This window comes from Vanacampus margaritifer, chromosome 4, assembly GCF_051991255.1.
Source record: "Vanacampus margaritifer isolate UIUO_Vmar chromosome 4, RoL_Vmar_1.0, whole genome shotgun sequence".
Taxonomy (NCBI): Eukaryota; Metazoa; Chordata; class Actinopteri; order Syngnathiformes; family Syngnathidae; genus Vanacampus; species Vanacampus margaritifer.
The window spans coordinates 22,854,673-22,876,370 of NC_135435.1; the positions used below are offsets into that span (position 1 = coordinate 22,854,673).

General features: G+C 40.7%; 2 protein-coding genes across 5 annotated transcripts in view; one reads left to right on the forward strand and one right to left on the reverse strand.

The window, feature by feature from the left end:
• Window positions 1-5,735, reverse strand: part of rec114 (REC114 meiotic recombination protein) — a 57,546-nt gene extending 51,811 nt beyond the window's left edge. For both annotated transcript variants that reach the window (XM_077563030.1, XM_077563029.1), the window contains exons 1-2: window positions 5,527-5,735; window positions 2,304-2,390 (exon numbers count right to left, since the gene is read on the reverse strand). In XM_077563030.1, coding sequence (XP_077419156.1) covers window positions 2,304-2,390; window positions 5,527-5,613 — 174 coding nt within the window. In that variant the 5' untranslated portion in view covers window positions 5,614-5,735. The remainder of the gene's footprint in view (window positions 1-2,303; window positions 2,391-5,526) is intronic.
• Window positions 5,313-21,698, forward strand: part of hcn4 (hyperpolarization activated cyclic nucleotide-gated potassium channel 4) — a 95,251-nt gene continuing 78,865 nt past the window's right edge. The window contains exon 1 of one of the 3 annotated variants that reach the window (XM_077563019.1): window positions 5,313-5,385. Coding sequence is in view for 1 of the 3 variants with exons in the window: in XM_077563018.1 (XP_077419144.1) it covers window positions 7,646-8,352 (707 nt within the window). In the remaining 2 variants the exon portion in view is untranslated. Of the gene's footprint in view, window positions 5,386-7,307; window positions 8,353-21,698 lie in introns of those variants that run through there. The other 2 variants (XM_077563020.1, XM_077563018.1) reach the window with 2 other exon arrangements.

The window sequence follows — 21,698 nt, forward strand, 5'->3', positions numbered from 1 at the left end:
CATTTATGTCCTTCCATGTGCTCCGGCCAAGTGATTACTGTTACTTAAGTTTGTCAGCAGGGGTCTCCATTTTCTCAGTTACTTTTGAGGACATTTTTGGCTCCAAACTGAAATTTATTATGACAGATAGGATTCTGAATACATTCATTTTGAAAGACTAATTCAGAAGACTAATTTGAAAAACTAATTCAGAACTGTTGAATGTAAAAATCCAAAAGGTCAACTATTGATTTTAATATACATGAGATGAGATGGGATAGACAGACATTATTTACTATGTTGACTGTGCTAACACATGGTTTGAGGGTGCATTGAGGCATTTGTTAAGATGTCAAATCAAATTAAATCTTCCATATACATTTTGGACTGGCATTTGGCTACATTTCCCTAAAGGACCATTGGGAGAATGAATGGTCAATTAATGGATTAATTGTTGCTGGGTTTTTTTTTAAAAAAAAGTTCTGAACTCATGTATGAATGCCTATGTCCATCCATTTTCTATAGCACTTGTCCTACTTGGGGTCGAGGGTCAGCTGGAGCCTACAACCAGGACCAATCCCAGGATCCCGATGTCATTGAGGTGGATAATGTTTCCCAGAGGAGAATTTACCATAGTGCGGATGTTCTTGAAGTAGTTGTGACTAAAGCAGTATTTGGTGCCTAGTGGTGAGCACGCCTCACACGCAAGAGATTCTGGGTTTGAATGCTAGCTAAGCCCCACCTGTGTTATGTTAGGTTATGGTGATTCTAAATATCCGTAGTTGTGAATGTCTGACGACCAGTTCAGGGTGTACCCCGCATCTCGCCCAAAGTCAGTTGGGATAGAATCCAATTCACTAGAGAACCCTAATAATCGAAAATACTATAGACGGATAAATGCTTCAAGACGCAATTAATCAACAATCAGTTCCACAAATTTGTATTGATTATGTAATACCCACCCCTAGTAAAAAGTCAACTTTGTCCCTTTTGTAGAGTTCCAAAGTCAAGCCACCTTAAATACCGTCCTGATTTTATTCTGCTGACGACATGTCTACAGCTGGTCCTCTGAAGGCCTCAACTAACATCACACTATTCTTTCAAATACAGAAAAGTACAGTTCACAGCATCTTTTCCCGCTTGGCCTTATCGTGTGGCCTGTAGGCCCTCCTAAGATGACGATATTTGAAACTTCCCTGAGCGCTTACAGCACTAATCTATAATAGAGAGCTTTATCATCCTGGGCAAAAGCTGACCTGAATATCAGGCTGACTGGTGAACGAAATATATCTGTGACTCAAGACACTGCCTATACTTATTTTGTTTGTTGTCTACGCGGCAATGAGCTCCCCCAATAATATATATATTTTTTTTTAATTAAACACCACTTTTTGTTACATTATTGTTTGGTGGTGTGGCTCCATGGGAAACAAACAATTCTTTGGATGCATTGCTGAGCTGAAGCCTGAGAAGACTATCAACATTTGAGGTTCCAGTTCCACTATATTTTACTACTATTGTAATAAATGAAAATATGAATCATCAGCCATATTATTGCTGCCAGAAAACAGCCACCATACATGACCAACTATAACGACTATGAGATTATTGTTCGTTCCTGCTGTCATTTAGTTGCAGATGATAAAGTCGAGAATCTCCCAGCTAGGCTGATCATTTGGAAATCGACATTACTAATTAATTGCAACGTTATTAAATGTTGCAATCGATAATGCAGGCAATCTGCAGTATAATAACAAGTGTGACACACTATAAATTGCCAGAATTGCGAGCATGACATTTGCAGATGCAGCCAAGCCGTAATTTATTCTGTGAATTACAGAGTGAGTGGAGGTATGTGGAAAGCAGTTTCATGGATGAGCACATTCCACAGTCAAATGTGTGCATGTGGAACATCAGAATTAATTACTGCAGATTTTAGTATGGCTATGTTGATGTATTCAGGAGACCAAGATTAACATCCAAAGAAGTGATGAGCAGCCAGAAACTTTTACCACTTATTTTTTTTTGTTTTCGCCTCATCACCGCTAACTGGCTCTGGGAATCCTCCCTCAAGGCGCAGGAGGGATTTTAAGACTCTTTTGTCCCTCCTGACACGCGCCAATCTTAAAACAATTAAACAAACAAAGCACGCGTGGGATTATAACCTTGTTAGCGGTTTTGAAACGTGTTATCGATGGTGTGATACACAAGTAGTGAAAAAAATTTACTGTATGTTGGTTTGCACAAGGTCAACACTATAACAATATCGAACAATTAAATTGGCCGGACGATATCGGTAAGAATGATCCTAATTAATCCCTTACTAGGCATTCCTGTCCCTGCAAGACCATCAAGTATCCAGAGTCCACAATCGTTGCGATAATTTCCTCCTCCTTTTTTGCTTCAAATATCTGAAAAACAATACATATTACATAAAAATGTTGTTTTGTTCGTGAAACATTGTAAATTAATATATACAGGTATATAATGTCGACATTCGGCAGTTGGCATAAACTAGCAGGATACTTACTACAGAGTGCCCAATAACACATGAAAAATTTGCAAGATTTGATTTGGGGCCTTTTTTTTGTGTGTAATAGACACTAGTAGTGAGGTTGTGAAAGTTGCGAAATATAGCAACAAAGTTGACAATACTGAGTCACACTAGCTTCATCGCAACACACTAGCTCCAGTTGTCATCGTAAGGAAAGCCGTATTCAGCATTTGCATGAGACAGAAAACTTCCACCAAAACTGAGTAATTGTTACAAGTTGATGTTAAATGTTCTGTCTTTCTTCATCCTTTGTATTTTATGACAGAATAATGTCCGGGGCATTTTATTAAGACATCCGGGAACTGTATGTCTCCTTTAAAATGTTTTAATCTCCTAATATTATCAGCAGGTACGTTATTTTCACACCGATTATGGTAAATGGACTGCTTTTTATATCGCGCTTTAGACCATATGGTGCTCAAAGCGCTTTACAATGCCTCACATTCACCCATTCACACACGTTCATAAACCAGTGGTCGGCTGTTGCCATGTCCATTGTCCACTGGGGACAAATTGGGGCTCAGTAGGAAGGACATTTCGACAAGGTCACAGGGGCTGAGGATCAAACCCACAACCTTACGGTTTGGAGCCGATCACTCTACCACTGAGCCATGCCGCATGACTAAAGTCTATGCCAGGGATAGGGAATCCTGGTCCTCGAGAGCCAATGCCCTGCCTTTCTTCCATGTCTCCTTCCACCAACACAGCTGGTTTGATGAACAGGATCATTAACAGGCTTCTACAGAGCTTGCTGATGAGCTCTTAAATATGAGTCCGCTTTGTTGGAGAAGGGAGACATGGAAAACAGGCGGGACAGCGGCGCTCAAGGGCCAGGGTTCCCCACCCCTGATCTATGCATTATTTCCTAAGGGGAAGAATTGTTTCAAAATCCATACAAATTAGATGATAACCACAGCTAATTGAGCCCTATATGACACACACACACATACACTTGTCTTTGTATCATTGTGGGGACATCTCATTGACATGAGCCCCTTCCCCTAACTCCAACCATCAAAAATGATTGCCTAACCCCATTCCTTACTCTAACCTCAACCATAACCGAATTCAAACCTAAACTCTAAAACCAAGTCTTGACCCTCAAAAAGAGGTCTGAACTTGTGAGGACCACCAAAATGTCCCCACAATTTCAAGTCGGTCTCCACAAATGGAGTTAAACCTGGAAAAACACGCGTGGATGGGCCCCACAATGTAGCAAACAAAGGCACACACACCGGGATGTTGATAATTTGCGTCCCACAGCAGGGGAAGCGTGTCAGTAAATAATTGGACCAGTAACCACTGTCTCTTTTTTTTCAGGTCCCGCTATTATGATGCGTTTTGGCTTGCTGTCACCATGTGATAGCTTGCCAAGCAGTTGAGTAAAAACACAGCCAATATCAATGTTCCTAGTGACAGCTACGAGGGGGAAAATTCTTAGGAGACAAGGCAGGATATACACTATATTTAATGGACTCATTACATACGTGGCAAAACTGTCTACACTCAGTCAGACAATTAATCTGTCAGTCAATTACTCATGTACTACTGATTTAATATCACACACGGAGTATTGCTGTAACTTGTGAAATGACATATCCTTTTCTCAGTTTTTTTGTGCCATGTATGTCGAATGACGATATTGCTTTCTTACCGACCACCATTTTACATTATGCAAGTTGAGATTGGAATTCTTCATGTATAAGAACAAAGCACACAAGGAAAATACGATTTTAAACGATCGTTTCCCTTTCTCTACAAGAACAACAAATGAAAAACAACTCTTATTTTTCCACTTCTGAAATTAGCTTTATTTCTTCTGAAACCAAACAAGCTTTGAAACAAACTGTTTTCCCCAAGAAATTTCTTGCATCAACTTCCACAAAAATATATTTTTTTCTTTAATGTGCAAGTAATGCTTCCTCTTAGGGGGGAAATCATTTTGTCAAAACATGTACTGAATAATCTTTAATAAATTTAAATGTTCAACGGTTTAAATTAACTGTTAAACTGCAAAGCTCTTGGTGCAGTTGTTTGTTGTCAAGGAGGAACAACAACCCCCCCCCCCCCCCCCCATTCAGTTCTCCAACAGCCTCTTCTTGCATACAGTTACAAGTTATGAAAAGCAACCACAGCAAAATACAGTATTTGTGTTATGGTCGCACATACTTCGGCTCGTTAGTTTTCAAAGTGTAGATCAATAACTGCTTTTGCAACGTATGAACATTCATTTTCAGTGCAATTGGCTTTATGATTGGATTCACCTGCACTCCTATCTTGTCAAACGGAAAACATTATGAAAATGGCTCCCTTTTTGTTTTCTGTTTCTTAGGAAGATTTTTTTTTTTTATTGCCGCTAGAGCGATTAAAAAAGTCTCTAAACTGCAACGCAAACTATGCTTTTGGTTTACCCCTCTTTTAGCAGCCTTGTTGTTAGTGTAGGCAGTGCACATCAGCGGAAATGTGCTTTGAGCTACCAAAACCACTAAAAACATGGACTAAACAATAAATAAATCACGTAGCGAAAATAAATTGACATTACAGCCCTATTGGAGCATAAACTAATGGACTGGAAATCGTGAACCTTCCCATCTTTGACTTCTGTGAATTATTATTTTTATATTATTATTATTATATTATTATTTATTGTTATGTACCCAGATGAGTATGTATAATTATTATGTAAAACGTATCAGAACCAACAATGTTAATAAAAGCCAGAGCACAACGCTTAACATGCTATATGTGTGCAATTGTTAGCATCTTTTCAAAACTGAAGAACGAGGCTGATGTCACAAGTGTGCGCCCAGTAGTGACTTATTGAAAAGCGGACACGTGCACTTGCAGCTGAGGTATGTGCTTGAATTAAATATCTTCATAATAATGTAGAATCACAACTACGAGTAAATTTACGAGCAAAAGTGAGACAGGCGTTAGCAAAATGTCGGTAGTAAACTTAGCACAGAGAGGACGCGTGGTGAATCGATATTTACCTTCCAGGATTCCCTCTTGGCTTTCTTACCCGAGCCTGGAATAAGTCGTCCATAACGTTTCAACCTCCACTTCACACTGGTGGCCATTTGAATTAAATTATTAATGTTCTAATTTGAATATTCTGTTTACCAAACAGTCAAAAAAAGTAAGTAAGGTTGCGAGGCGAGTGGCGTGGGTTTACGTGACACTGTCTCTGTTTTTGTCGTCGAGTGTTAATAAAGTTATGATTTTTTCTTCTTTTGTGTAACAAAAACGAATTTTTTACTTCCAGTTTTTAATGTAACACGCTTAATCTAGACAGACAATACGTTTTATTTAGTTTATTAGATTCTCCTGAAAAAAAAAAATAGTTTATTAGAAAACTTAACATTTGTGATATATTTTTAGGTAGCTGGTACAGAAAGGGTTCGGATTCATTTCCGGGTTTTGTTGCTGTTCACTTGTTGCTAGGCAGTATTTGCAATCAGATACAGTTGCTCAGTTGTGCCATCAGCCTCTGCAAATCAGTTTTATTTATTAATAAATAATTAATATATCCTAAAACTAGCATTTGATATGCAAAAATAGTCTGCTTTCGGGTAATTCCCCCGTCAGTACGTTTATTTGGTTTTTGTTTATCACAGCTTTTGAAATATTATAGTATACTATATGTGGCAGTTCAATTTCTATCCTTTCGTATGATTTAATTTGTAAAAAAATAAAATAAAATAAAAATGTTGACATTTAAAATCAAACAATATGTTAACAGTGAGCATTTGTTCATGTTTTGGTACCAATACATTTTTTTTTAAAGATATAGCCAGTTTGCTTATTATGAAGTAGGTTTATTTCTATTCTTATAACCATACTGATTCCCCCCACCCCCCACCCCCAGAGATTGCAGAGACGGAATAGGGAAAACTCTCTGCTTACGTTCCCCCTGGGCATTGAGAGTATTCAACTTCCTGCCGAGAAGAACCACGACATTCCCCAGAACTGCATATTTGACTATAAGCTTTACACACAATTGATAGGAAATACAATAACATTAAACTGTTAAATATGTTGCAGTGACTTTAACTATAGGTGGGGGGAAAAGCACAAATTGTGGCATACGGTAATTATTTTGAGGAAAATATGCCTCAACTTAGTTGACTATTTAGAAAATCATGTGAGATTTCAGGTCAGCATTTCTAAAACAACTTAGTGATCAACTCACGGAACCGATTGAGTTTCTCTTTTGGGAGGTAGGCTATCCATCTATCCCGCTGTATTTCCAATACAGTATAACCTTGGCACATTTGTAATCAACTAACTCGCAAATGGTAGATCCATAATTGCACGCAATTATAGCAATTACTCCCAATTACAGAAGTCTCTGGCAGCACCATCAATCCACTTTCACCCACGAATCAGTTGTTTCCCTTCATTATGTGCCACGCGGGGTTCAATAATTCCTACCTGTGGCCTCCCATTTCCCTAGCTCCTCGCGTTTTAAGAATGGGAACTAGCACATTTCCCCTTTAAACAAGGTGGGCTGAACCCCCCCTCGCTCCTATGGCAACCCAACCACATCATGCATATTCACACGTTCACCTAAACGCTCGTCTGCCGCGCCGGATGGGATGGATTGGGGTGATGTCAGCGCGTGAACCCCGTGGAACGCCATGTGCATGTTTCCCATCATGATTGTCACCTCGACGATGTCTCGGCGAGAGGAGCGAGCCTGCTGCTGACCCCTCCATCCCGCCTTCCCACCTCCTCCTCCATCCGCCGGCGCGTCCCTCACATGTCAGGCAAAGGTGACTTTCAGGCAGTTTCCCCCCCACTTTTGCGCGCCATGCAGGCGAAGAGGCGCAAAGATGTGCGAGGGGGCCGAGCGGACCGCCCAGGCTGTGCGTGAGGAGGACGCACGCGAGCTGCCAGGTAGTCGAATCGTCATTTAAAGGGAACCCAAAAATGTGCCGTTTATTTCATTAAGAGTCGCCACCACCACCACCACCGTCCTCAAAAGCGGCAAGGCGAGTGTGTCATGTGTTGCAGGCTTTCAGGGATCGCTCACAAGATCAGAAGCACCACCCGGTGCCGCTCGGTTTGCCTAACAAATCTAGATTTGTTCCATTTTCGCTCCATAACATAATGGACAGGTTGCATTCGTCCATGCGTAAACGGCTCTACAGTTTGCCCCAGCACATTGGACACAAACCGTCCATCATGGGCGAGGGAGAAGACGCGGACAAGGACACGCGGAGGAAGAGCATCCGTATGAAGCCGCTGCCGTCGCCCACCTCCGGGGGAAGCTGCAGAGGCATCGGGGAGACCAAAAGCGGTGAGTCGCTTATCATGGAGACCGACATCGGGAGACCGATGAAGACCAGCTCCAACGGAGACTGCCGGAGGTTCCGGGGCAGCCTCTCGTCCATCACCAGCCGCCATGTGCACGACTCGGACTCGGCGGAGGAGAGGCGCCTCATCACCGAGGGGGACGTCACCCCGAGCGAGGAGAGCCCCTCCGGAGCGATCGGCGAGGGCGCCACGGAGCAGGGCGCGCAAGGGACCGGCGGAGGTGGCGCTTCCACCGGCAGCGGCGACGGCGCACCTCCGAGCGAGTCCCAAGCGGACAACCAGTCCGGGTTTATAAAGTTGGATGGAATTGATCAGATCTTGCCCGACGACGATCGCTTGTACCAGGCCGGCTTCATGCACCGACAGTTTGGGGCCATGCTCCAGCCGGGGGTCAACAAGTTCTCCCTGAGGATGTTTGGAAGCGAGAAGGCGGTGGAGCGGGAACAGGAACGAGTTAAATCCGCCGGATTTTGGATTATTCATCCCTACAGTGATTTCAGGTAAACAGAATGCTCTCTTGTCAACTTTCTGTTTAGATCATCAACCTTTTTTTCCCGATCAGGGGCCATTTCTTATCAAGCAGGCCAAAATATGAAAAATGATGCATAGAAACATTTAATATTCCAGACAATATTGTATCATGTATTTTTGGACTTGTGGTATTTGCCTCACAGTTTTGAGGTTGGTGGTTTGAATCAAGGCTGTGGCCTTGTGTTGTGTTTGCGTGTTAGTTGTATATGTGCATCTGCAAGTTTTCTCTTATACTCAGCTTCCTATTCTATTCCAAAAAGGAGTGGATTGATGACAAAATATTCCATCGGTGTTATTTTTGATATAATTTTATAATTATAATTTTTGAGTGTGACTGGAACTGCATACATGCGCCCTGCAAAAAGCTGGCTAACTGTCCAGGATCTACCTGGTTTCTTGCCCAACATCAGCTGCCAGCTCACCCGCAACCAGTGAAGATAAGCAGTACAGAAAATGTTTTTATTTTGATAGCAGTTCTTCAGAGTTTTTATTTTTTCATATATTGTCATATCAAATCGAATACTCTTGCTGGCCATATATGGCCCACTCGCCTCGGTTTTCTACTCTTGGACAATAACCTCGACAGAGGCATAGATACACTGCTTCTCTCAGTTTATTTATTCCCCTTTTCACGTTGGGAAACAATATGGCAAATAGTCAACCCCCCCAAAAAAAAAAAATAAAAATAAAATAAAATCCCCACCCCCACATAGAAACCTTGGCATTCACTCTTTTTGGGATGCTTGCGAGGCCTGCGTTTTTTTATGGAGCAACCCATTGATAACACAGCCTTTCCCAAACAGGGAATTTAGCTGAATATGTGCAAAAGCAAACAACAATTGAAACGTGTTGTTTGTTTCTTCCTGATGGTTCTTAAGTATTCCCACATAACGGGTTCAAGGCCTGGGTTACATTTAATTTTAAAAAGAGGTCAAATTAACTATGTACGTTTGATTATAATGCACATTGTATTAGGATCAACTGCAGTAGTTTTCTTTTTATATTCTGTACATTCCTTAGTGCCCTTGAGTTTGTTATTGGCCATATGCATGTTGATTCATGGCCACATGGAGCCTCTGAACAGCTTGGCGAGACGGGCTTTAAAGGTCCCTTTTATTCATGCTTGTAAGGCTTTTGTAATGCAACTATATGTGGTTGAACATCATCTGAAACATTTTTAGGAGGCACCAGTGAGATATGTGCTTATTTATTGGCAAAAACAGCAATGATGTGTGACTGTGAGATCGAAATGGAAAACGTCCATATAGCTTAATAGGAAATTATGAAAATGTTTTTTTCCCCCTCCTTCCTCTTCTTTGCACTAGCTCATTTCCTGTAGCTCGGTAATTAAGGAGGAGAAATATTTAATTACAGCCAGTGTCAGATTTAGTTCAACGGTGCAGCTATTCACTGGAGCTACATTGTGATTCTTGCACATCTACCCCCCCCCCCCCCCCCTTACACATTTAACGTTGTCTTATTAGGATGTGATTGGTGATGCTGAATCCTATCATACCACCACTATCGTAAACATATCAAAGTGTTTGCACCAAGATGTCTGACTCTGAGAGATGTGCGCATGGGTTATATTGTTTAGTGAGGTAAAAAGAAGGCAAAATAAAATGTCTGAATAGAAAACAGGACCGATTCGTTTAATCTCCTGCAGTAAATGATGCTTTAAAAAAAAAAAATTTTTTTAAACATGATTAGTGACATCCTGGTTGGGTTTAATTTTGATTTAAGCGTAAGTTCTCTTGTCATCGGGTGGGGAAAAAAAATTGTGGCTTGGCAATTGAACTAAATGTGGGACAGGTGACTAGAGAGCGAGAGTGAAGTCCAGCCATCCGTTACTGCCACGGCTGATCCATGTGTAGGGTCACGGGGTGGTGGTGGGGATGGAGTGTGTCCCAGTTGTCGTTAGGGAAAGAGGCGGGATGCACCTTGGACATGTCGCCAGTCCAATCCATCCATAGGAGTGACACATAGAGACCAGCAACAATCATTGCCAATGGGGATTGTAGAGTTTCCAAAATGACCATCAGCAAAGTGACTGAAGTGGTTAGCGTGTTTACCTGTCAGGTCTGAGGTAGAGGTGGGGTTTGCATGTTGTTCCACTGTTCCATATTATTTAGTTTCGAGAAGCTATAAATAATCATGCAGACCTTCAATAACCGTAGGGGGCCTTAAGGCAACATCATTATGACTTTACACTGGTATTGAAACAGGAGTTCAGAATATCCACCAAAAGATTCCCCCATCACTTTAAAATCAATATTTGATATTTACAATTCATTTGTCAATCCATCCACTCATTTTCGATTGCATATGTCCTTATTCGGGTCACGTGTGAGCTGAAGTCTATCCGAGTTGACTTTGATGGACAGGCGGGATACACTTCGGACTGGTCGCTAGTGAAGTACACTCAGCCCCTGAATCCTGATACACTATTTGTGTTGACTCTCATCGAATGACTATCAAATTGGCTTGAATGGGTTACTTATTGGCGCGGCACGGTGGGTGACTGGTTAGCACGTCCGCCTCACAGTGCAGAGGACGTGAGATCAAGTCCGGGCTTCAGCCTTCCAGGGGGGGAGTTTGTTTTCCCCGTACTTGCGTGGGTTTTCTCCGGGTGCTCCGGTTTCCTCCCACATTCCAAAGACATGCATGGCAGGTTAATTAAACACTCCAAATTATAATTATTATGTTTGTCTCTGTGTGTCCTGGATTGGCTGGCAACCAGTTCAGGGTTGTACCCCGCCTACTGCCCGAAGCCAGCTGGGATAGGCTCCAGCGCGACCCTTGTAAGGACAAGCAGTCCCAGGATCATTGGCACCATCAATGTAACTCCTGTGCTGTGTAGCCGAATTGTTTAACACAGGACTGCGCAGCTAGAGTCATTATTCATCATCATCGCCATCATCGTCATCATCATCATCATCATCAAAATTGTTGTTAACTTTATGGGAAGTAGGCTACAGGGTTTCCGCAAGTCATTAAAAATCATTAAATGGATGTTGCTAAAATTAAGCCTTAAATGACATTAAGAAGCATTAAATGCTATGTCGAGATGCATAATTTTTTTTTATTATTATTCTTGTTCATGCTTTATTTTACTTACGTTGTGTGATTGACTCACGATTTAGCAATAGTAAATGTTGTAATTTACAATGAACAGAATGGCCTCGAGTCCACGAGTTACTACATGTTCCAAATACCAATTGCTCTGAATCTGAAAAGAAAAATGTGTTGCATAATTTATTTTCTGTAACTTTATGAATTGCTTCCTATAAAATTACTGTATCAATGAACTAAACAATACAACCACATTTATACAGAGAGCCCCCAAGTTTCGGCAGAGTTACGTTCCTGCACTGGCGATGTGACCTGAATTTTGACTTAAGTTGGATTTCCCCGTTAAAGCCGATATTTACATCAAAATACTTTGTACAGTAATTTAAAAAAACATATTTGAAGTGGATGGGGACAGGGAAGTCTGGGCTTCCGTCCTAAAGCTGCTGCCGACCCTGGATAAGCGGTAGTAATTGGATGGATGAATGGATATTTGCGTGACCCGGAAGAACCGGAACCAATAATTCGTGTTTCCGCACATTGCTGACGGACGGCAGAGCGAAGCTAATTCGAGCTTAAACACGGAAATGGGACGCGCCTGATGGCGAGACGACTGGCTGATGGACGTCCATTGCTAACAACAACACAACTTTAAATAACTTTAAAATGGCGTGATCACTGTGGGGAAAAAGAAGGTGCTACGGATGAGGTACATAGGTCGCGTGTGATGTAGCTTGAGAACTCCCTGTATTTGCTAACCTAATTTTTCCACTTTTATATTAATTATTAATGTATGAAAAACTTGAAAAAGGTATTTTATAGTACGTTTAAAACAGAAATAATGTCAGATTAATTTACAATTAATCCTTAGCTATCTATGGAAATCATGCAATTAATTACAATTCAAAATTGAATCAATATATAAACGATATGTGTGTGTGTGTGTGTGTATCTACACAGTTCGACGTGGGCATTAAATTAGTTTTAGTTACATTTTAAAAAATGCATTAAAAAGCATTCAATTAAATTTGATGATATTCGCAGAAACCCTGTTGTAACCTACGGCCCGCTGTGTATCCACGTGCTTAGCGTTAAGCTGTTTACTGTATTTTTAAGGGTAGAGATGTTTGTAAGCTTTTTAGCTATTAAAGTGCTTTTTGATCATTGTCACTTTTAAGGGAACGTCAAATATTTATGAACATGTGCTATTCGCTCGCACTCAGTCGCTATCCTTTGCAAATAGCGGAGGTTCGCTGTAGTTTGAAGTGGTCAAAATTACACAGATGGCCATTTTTAGTTGTCCTCCTTCCTTGCTGTTTGACCCCCTTGCTCTGTCCACCTCTCTTGCTCTCTTACTCACCGTGTTAAATGTCACCAGAGAGGGTGATTTGGGGCTTTGGGAGAGAGTCCTCATACCGAAAGGTCAGAGGTTTGGCTCCGGCTCTCGGTTTTGAAATGTCTTTTTGAGCGGGGATGCAGAATTAGGCTGTGGCGCTGCTTGAGCCGCATGCAGATGATGCACGTGTGACTCTCTCAGTGAAATACAGAGATTAAATCACACCATAGAGGTGATGCTCTTTAAAAAAAAAAAAAAAAAAAAAAGATTAACCAGCCAACAGACCGGGGCCTTAGGCAAGATATTGGGGTCTGCGATTGGCTGGCGACCAGTCAAGGATGTACCTTGTTTCCCAACCCAAAGTCAGACGGGATAGACAACTCACCCATCTGTCATACCGTTTAATAAATGGCTGAAAAATCGGCGACTGCCCAATAACGACAGCTAAAAGTGTATCGTGCGCCACTGCCCGTTGGAGTGTAGAAGATCTTTGCATGTTTTTCTGATGCTAACAGGGACAAGACGAGGCGCACCACTTTTAATGCACCATTTCACAAGTAAATGAAACTATAAGCGACCATTACCGTGCTACCTCTCGGTGGAAGTCTGTGTCATTAGTCGTTCGTCAGCATTAAAGTAAAAGTTTTTTTTCAGAAATAATGGCAAAGTTACACGCGAGGGGGAATAGCGTGCCATGTCAGGGAGATGACACTGCACGTCAGGACGACTTTCAGCTTGTATTTGAGTTTTAATGCGCTGAGGGGGAAACGCTACTTTGGACACCTACATTCTCCAAAATCAGGATGAGCACCGGACAAAATGAGTCTAATTAAACTACACAAGTATCTGAGTGGGACCTTTTTAATGGGGCTGCAGCAGAGAAGGGTCGCCGTGACTAAAAGTTTTATTCCCATGTCTGCATCAAAGCCTTAGCGCTATAAGCTCAAATTAGAGTGTCACAAGGAATCACGTAGTCGTCACCGCGCCAGAATTCGGCAGAAATCTTCCCTTGTCAAGTATTGTGTAACGCTAAGAAGCGGGGAGGAGCGGTATCCAGCCAGGGAAAAAGACGGATTAAAAATGGCATCATAATCCAATCTACAGCCTCATTTTCCACATCCAAAGCCCAGTGGCCGTCTTCCGTTCTGAACGAGCATCTTGCAAGCGGGGAAGATGCGGTCAGCGACATGGTGACACTGAGCACCCAAAGAAAGAGATTCTTTTAAATGAGGAAGCCTTTTAAGCCCAGATGGGCCATAAATATGTATCTACTGATTGGCGCTGCCTGTACTGTCCCTTCACAGCTCTGCAGAAGCCCTGCTAGGATTTATCAAAGCTATGTCCTTATTTATACATATTGACAATTAATACAGTGGAAACTTTGAGGCTCCAAGATGATTTGATTTGTTCAAATTTCAGCTGATTAGTTAAAAAAAAAAACATGTAGAGTAAAACCTCGTTTCCACTCTACTCTGCATATAAATTGGCCTTGAGGTATGAGTGACCCGAGTTTTTCAAGATTATCTATCTATCTATCTATCTATCTATCTATCTATCTATCTATCTATCTATCTAGATCACTAGCTAGCTAGCTATATGGCCAGCTAGCTAAATATCTATCTATCTATCTATCTATCTATCTATCTATCTATCTATCTATCTATCTATCTATCTAGATCACTAGCTATATGGCCAGCTAGCTAGATATCTATCTATCTATCTATCTATCTATCTATCTATCTATCTAGATCACTAGCTAGCTATATGGCTAGCTAGCTAGATCTCTATCTATCTATCTATCTATCTATCTATCTATCTATCTAGATCACTAGCTAGCTATATGGCCAGCTATCTATCTATCTATCTATCTATCTATCTATCTATCTATCTATCTATCTATCTATCTATCTCTGTCAGCTAGCTGACAATCTTTGCTATCTATTTATTGTTCCACTGTAACATCTATTGAGATGCGTATTCAATCATCTTTTATTGGATAGATATAATAGATTTTCGTAATTTAGAAGGGAATGCCACATTTACAGTACTGACAGTTCTCAGCTGGGCAAGAGGGTGGCACCCTCGTGCTCTCTATTGATGAGCCACCACTGGTTTAGTTATATAGACTCCATCTAACACTAATAAGGACAAGCGTTATATATAAAAAATAATAATAAAACATGATGGATTGATGTAGGTCGTTGATTTTGGGTCACATAAATGGCAAATATGCACTTGGGTGACCAACAGCAATGTACTTATTTTACAGTTGTCCCTCTGATATATATATAATAAAAAAAAGACAGACTAAGTAGTTTAAAACAATTGCTTCGTTCCTGTTTAGGTAAGTGTCTTTGAGGAAAGAATGTGCAAGTGGAATAAAAGTCTGTTGCGAAAAAGAAGACTTTGCATAGAGGATGGGAAGCATTTGCCTGCTGACTGTTGCAAAGGGATTTCACTGATTGACAGAAACTGCAGGACAACCAACCCCTGTCTCTGCAACAGGAGACGGGTGGGGGGCTTAATAGAACCTTCTTTGCAAAGTGCAGGTGAGAAAAAAAAAAGTTATAATGTGTAACACTTTCCTTTCTCGCCGGGAAACGTGAAAGACTTTCCAACAGATGTGTCCTCTAGGCTCTGAATCACCAGATAATTAAAAGGCACTCGGCGATCAGAGAGCTGCATTCTAATATCGCGCTGCATTGTTTGTCTGGAGCTCGGCACACGGTGCTGTTGCGTTGATAGGATTCACCCGGATATTTCTCTGGGCAAAGAGACAAACATCAGCTGGTTTTCATCTGGAGATAGATTGAGATCTCATTGTCTGAGTGGGGAAAACATTTTGTTGCTCGACATTGTACAGTGCAACCTCGAGTGCAACCTCAAAAGTAAAATTTTGATTTAAAAAATTCTCCACATGCTACAAGCGTTCTAAGTTGCAGCTAAAATAGAATCCCATTTTTTTTCATCTGTCTTTGGGTGTCGGAAATAAAAGCAAGCACTTTGCAAAGCAGTGGAATACAGTAAGGGTAATAAGACCCATAAACTTGAAAAACAGCTTGAGAAGTTTGCAATTAGGCAGCAAGAACGGGAAAACATGTAATTAAGTAAGGGATTAAATTTCATTTTGCTTACAATAATGGACGGAAAGCTAAACATTAAACTTGAACTTAACTTTCACTTTCAGCACGTGTGCCCGATATATAAAAAAAAGACTATAATACTACAATTATCAAACAACACTAAACTAATAAAATCCAACAAGCAACTAACTACATTTGAACAACAAAAGTAAAAAAGAAAAGAAAAAGAAACTAACGATAATGAAAATTCCAAAACCTTTCTTTCTAATGTACCAGCGTAACATCTTAAAATTTTCAATCGGTAAATTTTGGCTAATACCAAATGACTTCAAAAGAGGCAGTTTGCTATTATCATACTACTAGTTCCCGGATCCAACGTACATTCTGTATCATCTCAGAAAAATGTCATGGATATGCTGATTATGGAGCAGTGCACAAAATGGGTTGTTGAAAAATACCAAAATCATGAACTCCTTGACTCTTGACATTTATTCTGATTATTGGCTAAAAACAATTGCTTATCAGATGACTGAAATGGTAGGAACAGCTTGTTGCACCTTCGTATACAGAAATTAAAGGCTGTATTGTGAGCAGGGGCGTAGCTAGAAATCTTTCATTGGGGTGGCCAGGGGGAAACCATGACACATGGGGTGGCCATAAATTCATACCTGAAATGTCTAAATAAGTGGTTCTTAACCATGCAGCTATACCGTTTGCATGCCGACCTTCGGCTGCGAGCACCGACTAGTGGGCTGCATAAAATAATTTTCGAGCATATGTTATGAATTCAATGTATTTGAGCTGTTACGATTGTCAATGAGTTGCTCAGTTACAACAGAGCTTTCTGCCACTTGGCGGCAATAAGGCAAATGTCAGTTACTGACCTGCACGCAATAATTAGAAAAGGAAACCGAACAGTTGAATTCATGACTACGTTTTTTTTTTTTTAAATGTTGATTTTACACACATGTATTTGTTCAAAACACTGAACATTAAACATACAAATAAATAAATAACAAAAACAAGTAAATTATGCCTTTTCATGGAGTAACATTCAGTCAACATGACAGCTGTGTCCAAAAACGCACCCGCAGATGCGACAGTTTGTTGATTTAAAAAAAAAAAAAAATTATATTGAAGGTTTATAATAATAAACTTAGGTTTATGTGAACGCCACATGTGTAAGCTCTGAAATGTTTTTGGAATTATGTTTCCATCTGCTTCAGGATCTGAGATATTAATTATTTAGTAGGCATTGTTACAATATTTTTGAATATCCAGGATCCAGGGAGGGGGGGGCGTGGCCAAACCTGGCCATCACGTTGATCCGCCACGTTGAGTGCAGTTGCTCAACACAATTCTTTTGTCTCTTGATCAGATGGAGTTCATTCCACCGTCACAGTAACCTGATGATTTTTGTTGTTGTAGCAATTTAAGTCATGCTCCTAAACGCCACTATCCTCTTGGAGCATATGTAGCGATCTCAAGCATGCAAGACAACCGGCGTCTGCATGTGTGAGTATGTGCGTGCTCGTGTGTACGTGTGAGCACAGCAGACAAAATAACATCCTTGTATATTTCAATGGGCTTGATTACAGCTGGTTTGAGAGAGTGTTTTGCTATTGATTTGTTTGGGTCTCGTGGGGCGCTGCAAGTGTGGCATTGTTGAGTATATTGAAAAACGAGATGTCGAGACACGCACCGCCAAAGGAGATGGTGGGTGTAGCGGGGTCAAAAGTCACTTAACAAAAGGTTCAAGGTAGATTGTAAAAGCCTCGCTATGTAGCAGTTTAAAAAAAAAAATGCAGTAACATATAAGAATGGCTTAACATGCACTGCCGTAATGATGGCGGGTGTTTACAAACTGTTTGTGACCATAAAACTGTTAGCGAAAATGGTGGCCGTTTGCGACTTTGAACACTGCAAAAAGTGAAATCTTAATTAAGATATCATTTCTTAAATTTAACTTAAATTTGCTTATTTTGCTCTGACAAGTTATTTTTTTTTAACTTAAAATAAGAAGATGCCAGACAACATCATTCTGCCTATGTTAAGATACTTATTACTTAATTATCTTATTTGATCAAGCAGTCTTGATCCCTACTGTGGGGCTTAAAATAAACATTTTCCATATTTTAAGATGACTAACCCTGAACTGGGGTTCCATAAATTGAATTTTCTTATTTTACAATTTTGCATAATAAAGTAAAAAGATAAATGGAAAAATACAAATGTGAAGATAATCAGACAAAAGTGCAATATAGCACTTTATTGTAAGCATTTTTTTGTTGTAAAAATCATCAGATTGTGGGTTCATTTTTCCTCTTTCCAGTAAATACCCTACCAGCACAGTATCTGCCCTCAGACTGGTAGGTTGTGGGTTCAATTCCAGGATGGGTCATACCACATACAGTCAAAATGGGACCCGTTACCTTCATGCTTGACAATCAGGCTAAGTTGGCAAAACGTAAATGAATATGTGTGTAGAAAATTGTTCTAGATGTTACAGCTTGAAAAAAAAAGTCAATATTACTTTTTTTTTTTTTTTTTTTTTTAATCTTATAGGTAAATCTAAGTAAAATGTTCTTGTTCTGTTGGCATATAATTTTGCTTATTTGGAGTAATCATTTTCGTATTTTACTACTATTTTTCTTCAATTTTCTACTGTCCTTTTTTAAGCGAACGAACCCTGACGACCCCCCCACCAACACAAGTACACGCTCAGTGGGATACGGGCCTTAAATTTAATGTGCCGTAGTCTGTCACGATACGCTAACACAGTATTAACGAATATTTGTATGAAAAACACTTCTAAGCTTTGAATAGTGTGCATTCTGCCTTTCGCCCATTTTTATTTTTTCAAATTTTCCAAGGATCACAACTGATTAGTTTTTGGGGGGAAGTGTGTTGCCCTAAAATACATATGGTGCATCTTCACCAGGATAAACGCACTTGCAAATATTTGTGAGTTTTTGGGCATGTTGATGAAGACTCCTAAGGATAATGATTTACAACAATCGCATCCCTACCTGTTACACAAGCCCAAATAATCAAACAATACAGGATAAACCCAGACCAATGAAAAAAAAACTTCCTTGTCAGCTGTAATGAAACCTTTTGGATTAAAGACGCGTGAATGAACTAAACTCCACCATGTAAGCTTTTGGCCTTAATGGAGCAAGCTTTCATAGTGCTAATCTGCACAGAGGTATGACACTCTCACATTGCACAGTTTCTGTGTCTCCCACTTCTTTTTTTTCACAGTTTTTGTTGAATAACTCCCCCCCGTTTAATTTAGCGACATTTAAACACGGGATTACAGAGGGTTCTTGCCCGGCCCTGAAAGTGGGCTAGTCAAAATAGGCTGCCCGCTCTCATCCATAAATATTGAGCCAAGAGATTATTACGGCACAATTTATTTAATGGAGGGAGCCCATGCGGAGGCGGGGGGTGGGGGTGGGGAGGGGGGACGGGTGGTGGGTGAGTCTGTTTAGCCGCCGGGTAGAAGAAGGTTGCCTGTCACAGTGGCGGAATGATTGAACGCTACCGTGTGACCTCCCTCGCTTAAACGGAACAGTGTGAAGCCTGAACAACTCTAAAAAATTATCTTTTTTTTTCTTCCATTTTGCACGTCCGTCAGTTCCCCCCACCCCTGTCTCCTGACGTCATTTAATGCTGCTTCACGCATTAACAGAGTTTAACCTTGTGACCGTAATCTGGAGGCGAGATTATATTGATTGATTGGACATCATATACATTTTGAAAATGGGCAAGCCAGCTGCTGTGCTCGATGTATTTGGCTTGCCTAACAAATGTAATGTCGTGTGTCCTTCCCGCGCCGCCATCTCCCATGCTGCCACATCAATTTATAATCTCCCCAGGTGGATACACAGCCACATTCGCTTGGCAAGGCTACTTTTAACACTTTCAACACCACTGTTATTCCCCAACACCCCCAACACCCCCGGCCCCTCATTCCTCATACTGCTCAGTGTGTCTGGGCTGTAATCCTCTGCCTGAATCCCGAGACCCCCAAACCCCACACAAGTATTCGAGGCGTTGTACTCCTGTGGCAGAGTGCTGAGGTCCACCCCCCCCAATTCCATCTAGTGCTTACAGAAGACGAGTATGGGGCTATTGTTTCCCACTTCTTGCTTTTTATACTTTTCTTTTTAAACTTTTGGCGACCCGTCAGGCTTCCTCTGTTGGTCATTGTTTTCTTATGTCTATTGGATTGAGTGTGACTGTTTAGTGAATTTTGTTGCTCTGTACTTGATGACAATAAAATTCCCTCGCCGGACAGTTGCAGTCGTCGACACTGGAGCTGTCAAAATTAATCGAGTAATCAATTATCAAATTAAAGGATAACTCAACAGGAAGTCAGACTCTTGCTCCACCCCTCTCTAATATTTGAAAAATAAAAAAGCGGGTGTTGCCTGGAAGACCGTTGGGTTGCGAATGGGGAGAGGGTTGAGCGTGGTCTGGCTGGGATTGACAACAGCAATTCGCTAAGAAACTGTTTAAGGAGGGCGTGTACAAGAATGAGCCTGTGGGTGGCGGGGGCGGCTACGTCGTGCAGAACAAGCGACGTAGAAAATTTTGTCTCATGTAATTAGAGGACAAACAGCCAAATTGAGTTTATCCCAGTGTGTTACCTGAAGATGGCGCCAAAAACACGTTTTTTGCCCCAAATTCAAGCTTTCAACAAACATGAACTACATTGTCAGAGTACTGTAATGACCAGGACAGCATTTGCAGACACCAGTTTATACAGTTTATCAGCAAAAAAAAGTTGATTTGGTGTTGAGTTATCCTTTAATCGACAACTATTTTTTTTTATTTTTGGAGCCATTTTTTTATTTAAAATTGTTCAAATCTTGTGATTTCAGTATAAAACAGTACTTATTCACTGATTTCTGTAGTCCTTCATAAGGGAAGACTGATTATCTTCTATGTTTAATCAAAATAAGACATTTGCAAAAATCTGTTTTTACTTTACTAAAACAATGACCGAACCGGCAACATAGTACAACATCAATCCCCATCAATCATTATACAAATCCGAAGAACAAAAAAAAAACACTGGTTAATAAAGAGTATTTGGTGGGAAAAATGCTTTTCGGGTTTTGTCTTGTGACAATGAAGTGACCAAGACCTCCACAGACCTTTCTTTCTGCCCCCTTCTGTATTCCCGTTGACATGCTCTGCTTCTGGCTGTTTGCCATGCATTATTTGAACGCCGCACATTCAGTGGATAGAGAAAGGAGAGAGAGCTGAGAAAGGGCAAAACATAAAAATAAATAAAAAAACTGAGCTTGGTGACACTTAACAGATCAGTTGTGCAGAATATCACTGTTAAAGGAAGTCACACATGATAGTGAATGTGATGGTGCATACTGAGAATTAGGACTACTTATTGATGGTTGTAAATCTTATTATTCCTTTTCACTGCAAACGTGTGACTATAATTTTCCCTTTGTAAGAGCTGTTTGGGGAAAAAAAGAAAGAAGAAGAAGCAAAGAACACATTGAATGCCAAAGGTGGTTGAAAGTCACATACATTATGTGCAAGTCGGAAGTACACTGAAGAAAAATATAAATACAACCGTTTTGTTTTTGCTCCCGTTTTTTCTATGTACACAAAAGGCCTACTTCTCTCTTGTTCACAAATCTCTCTAAATCTGTTAGTGAGCGCTTCTCCTTTGGCATTCCATCCACCTCACAGGTGTGATGTATCAAGATGCTGATTACACAGCATAATTGTTGCACAGGTGCTGCTAGTGAGCCCTACGTGGTAGTGTTCTATTGTGCTTTAAATTGACATTGGT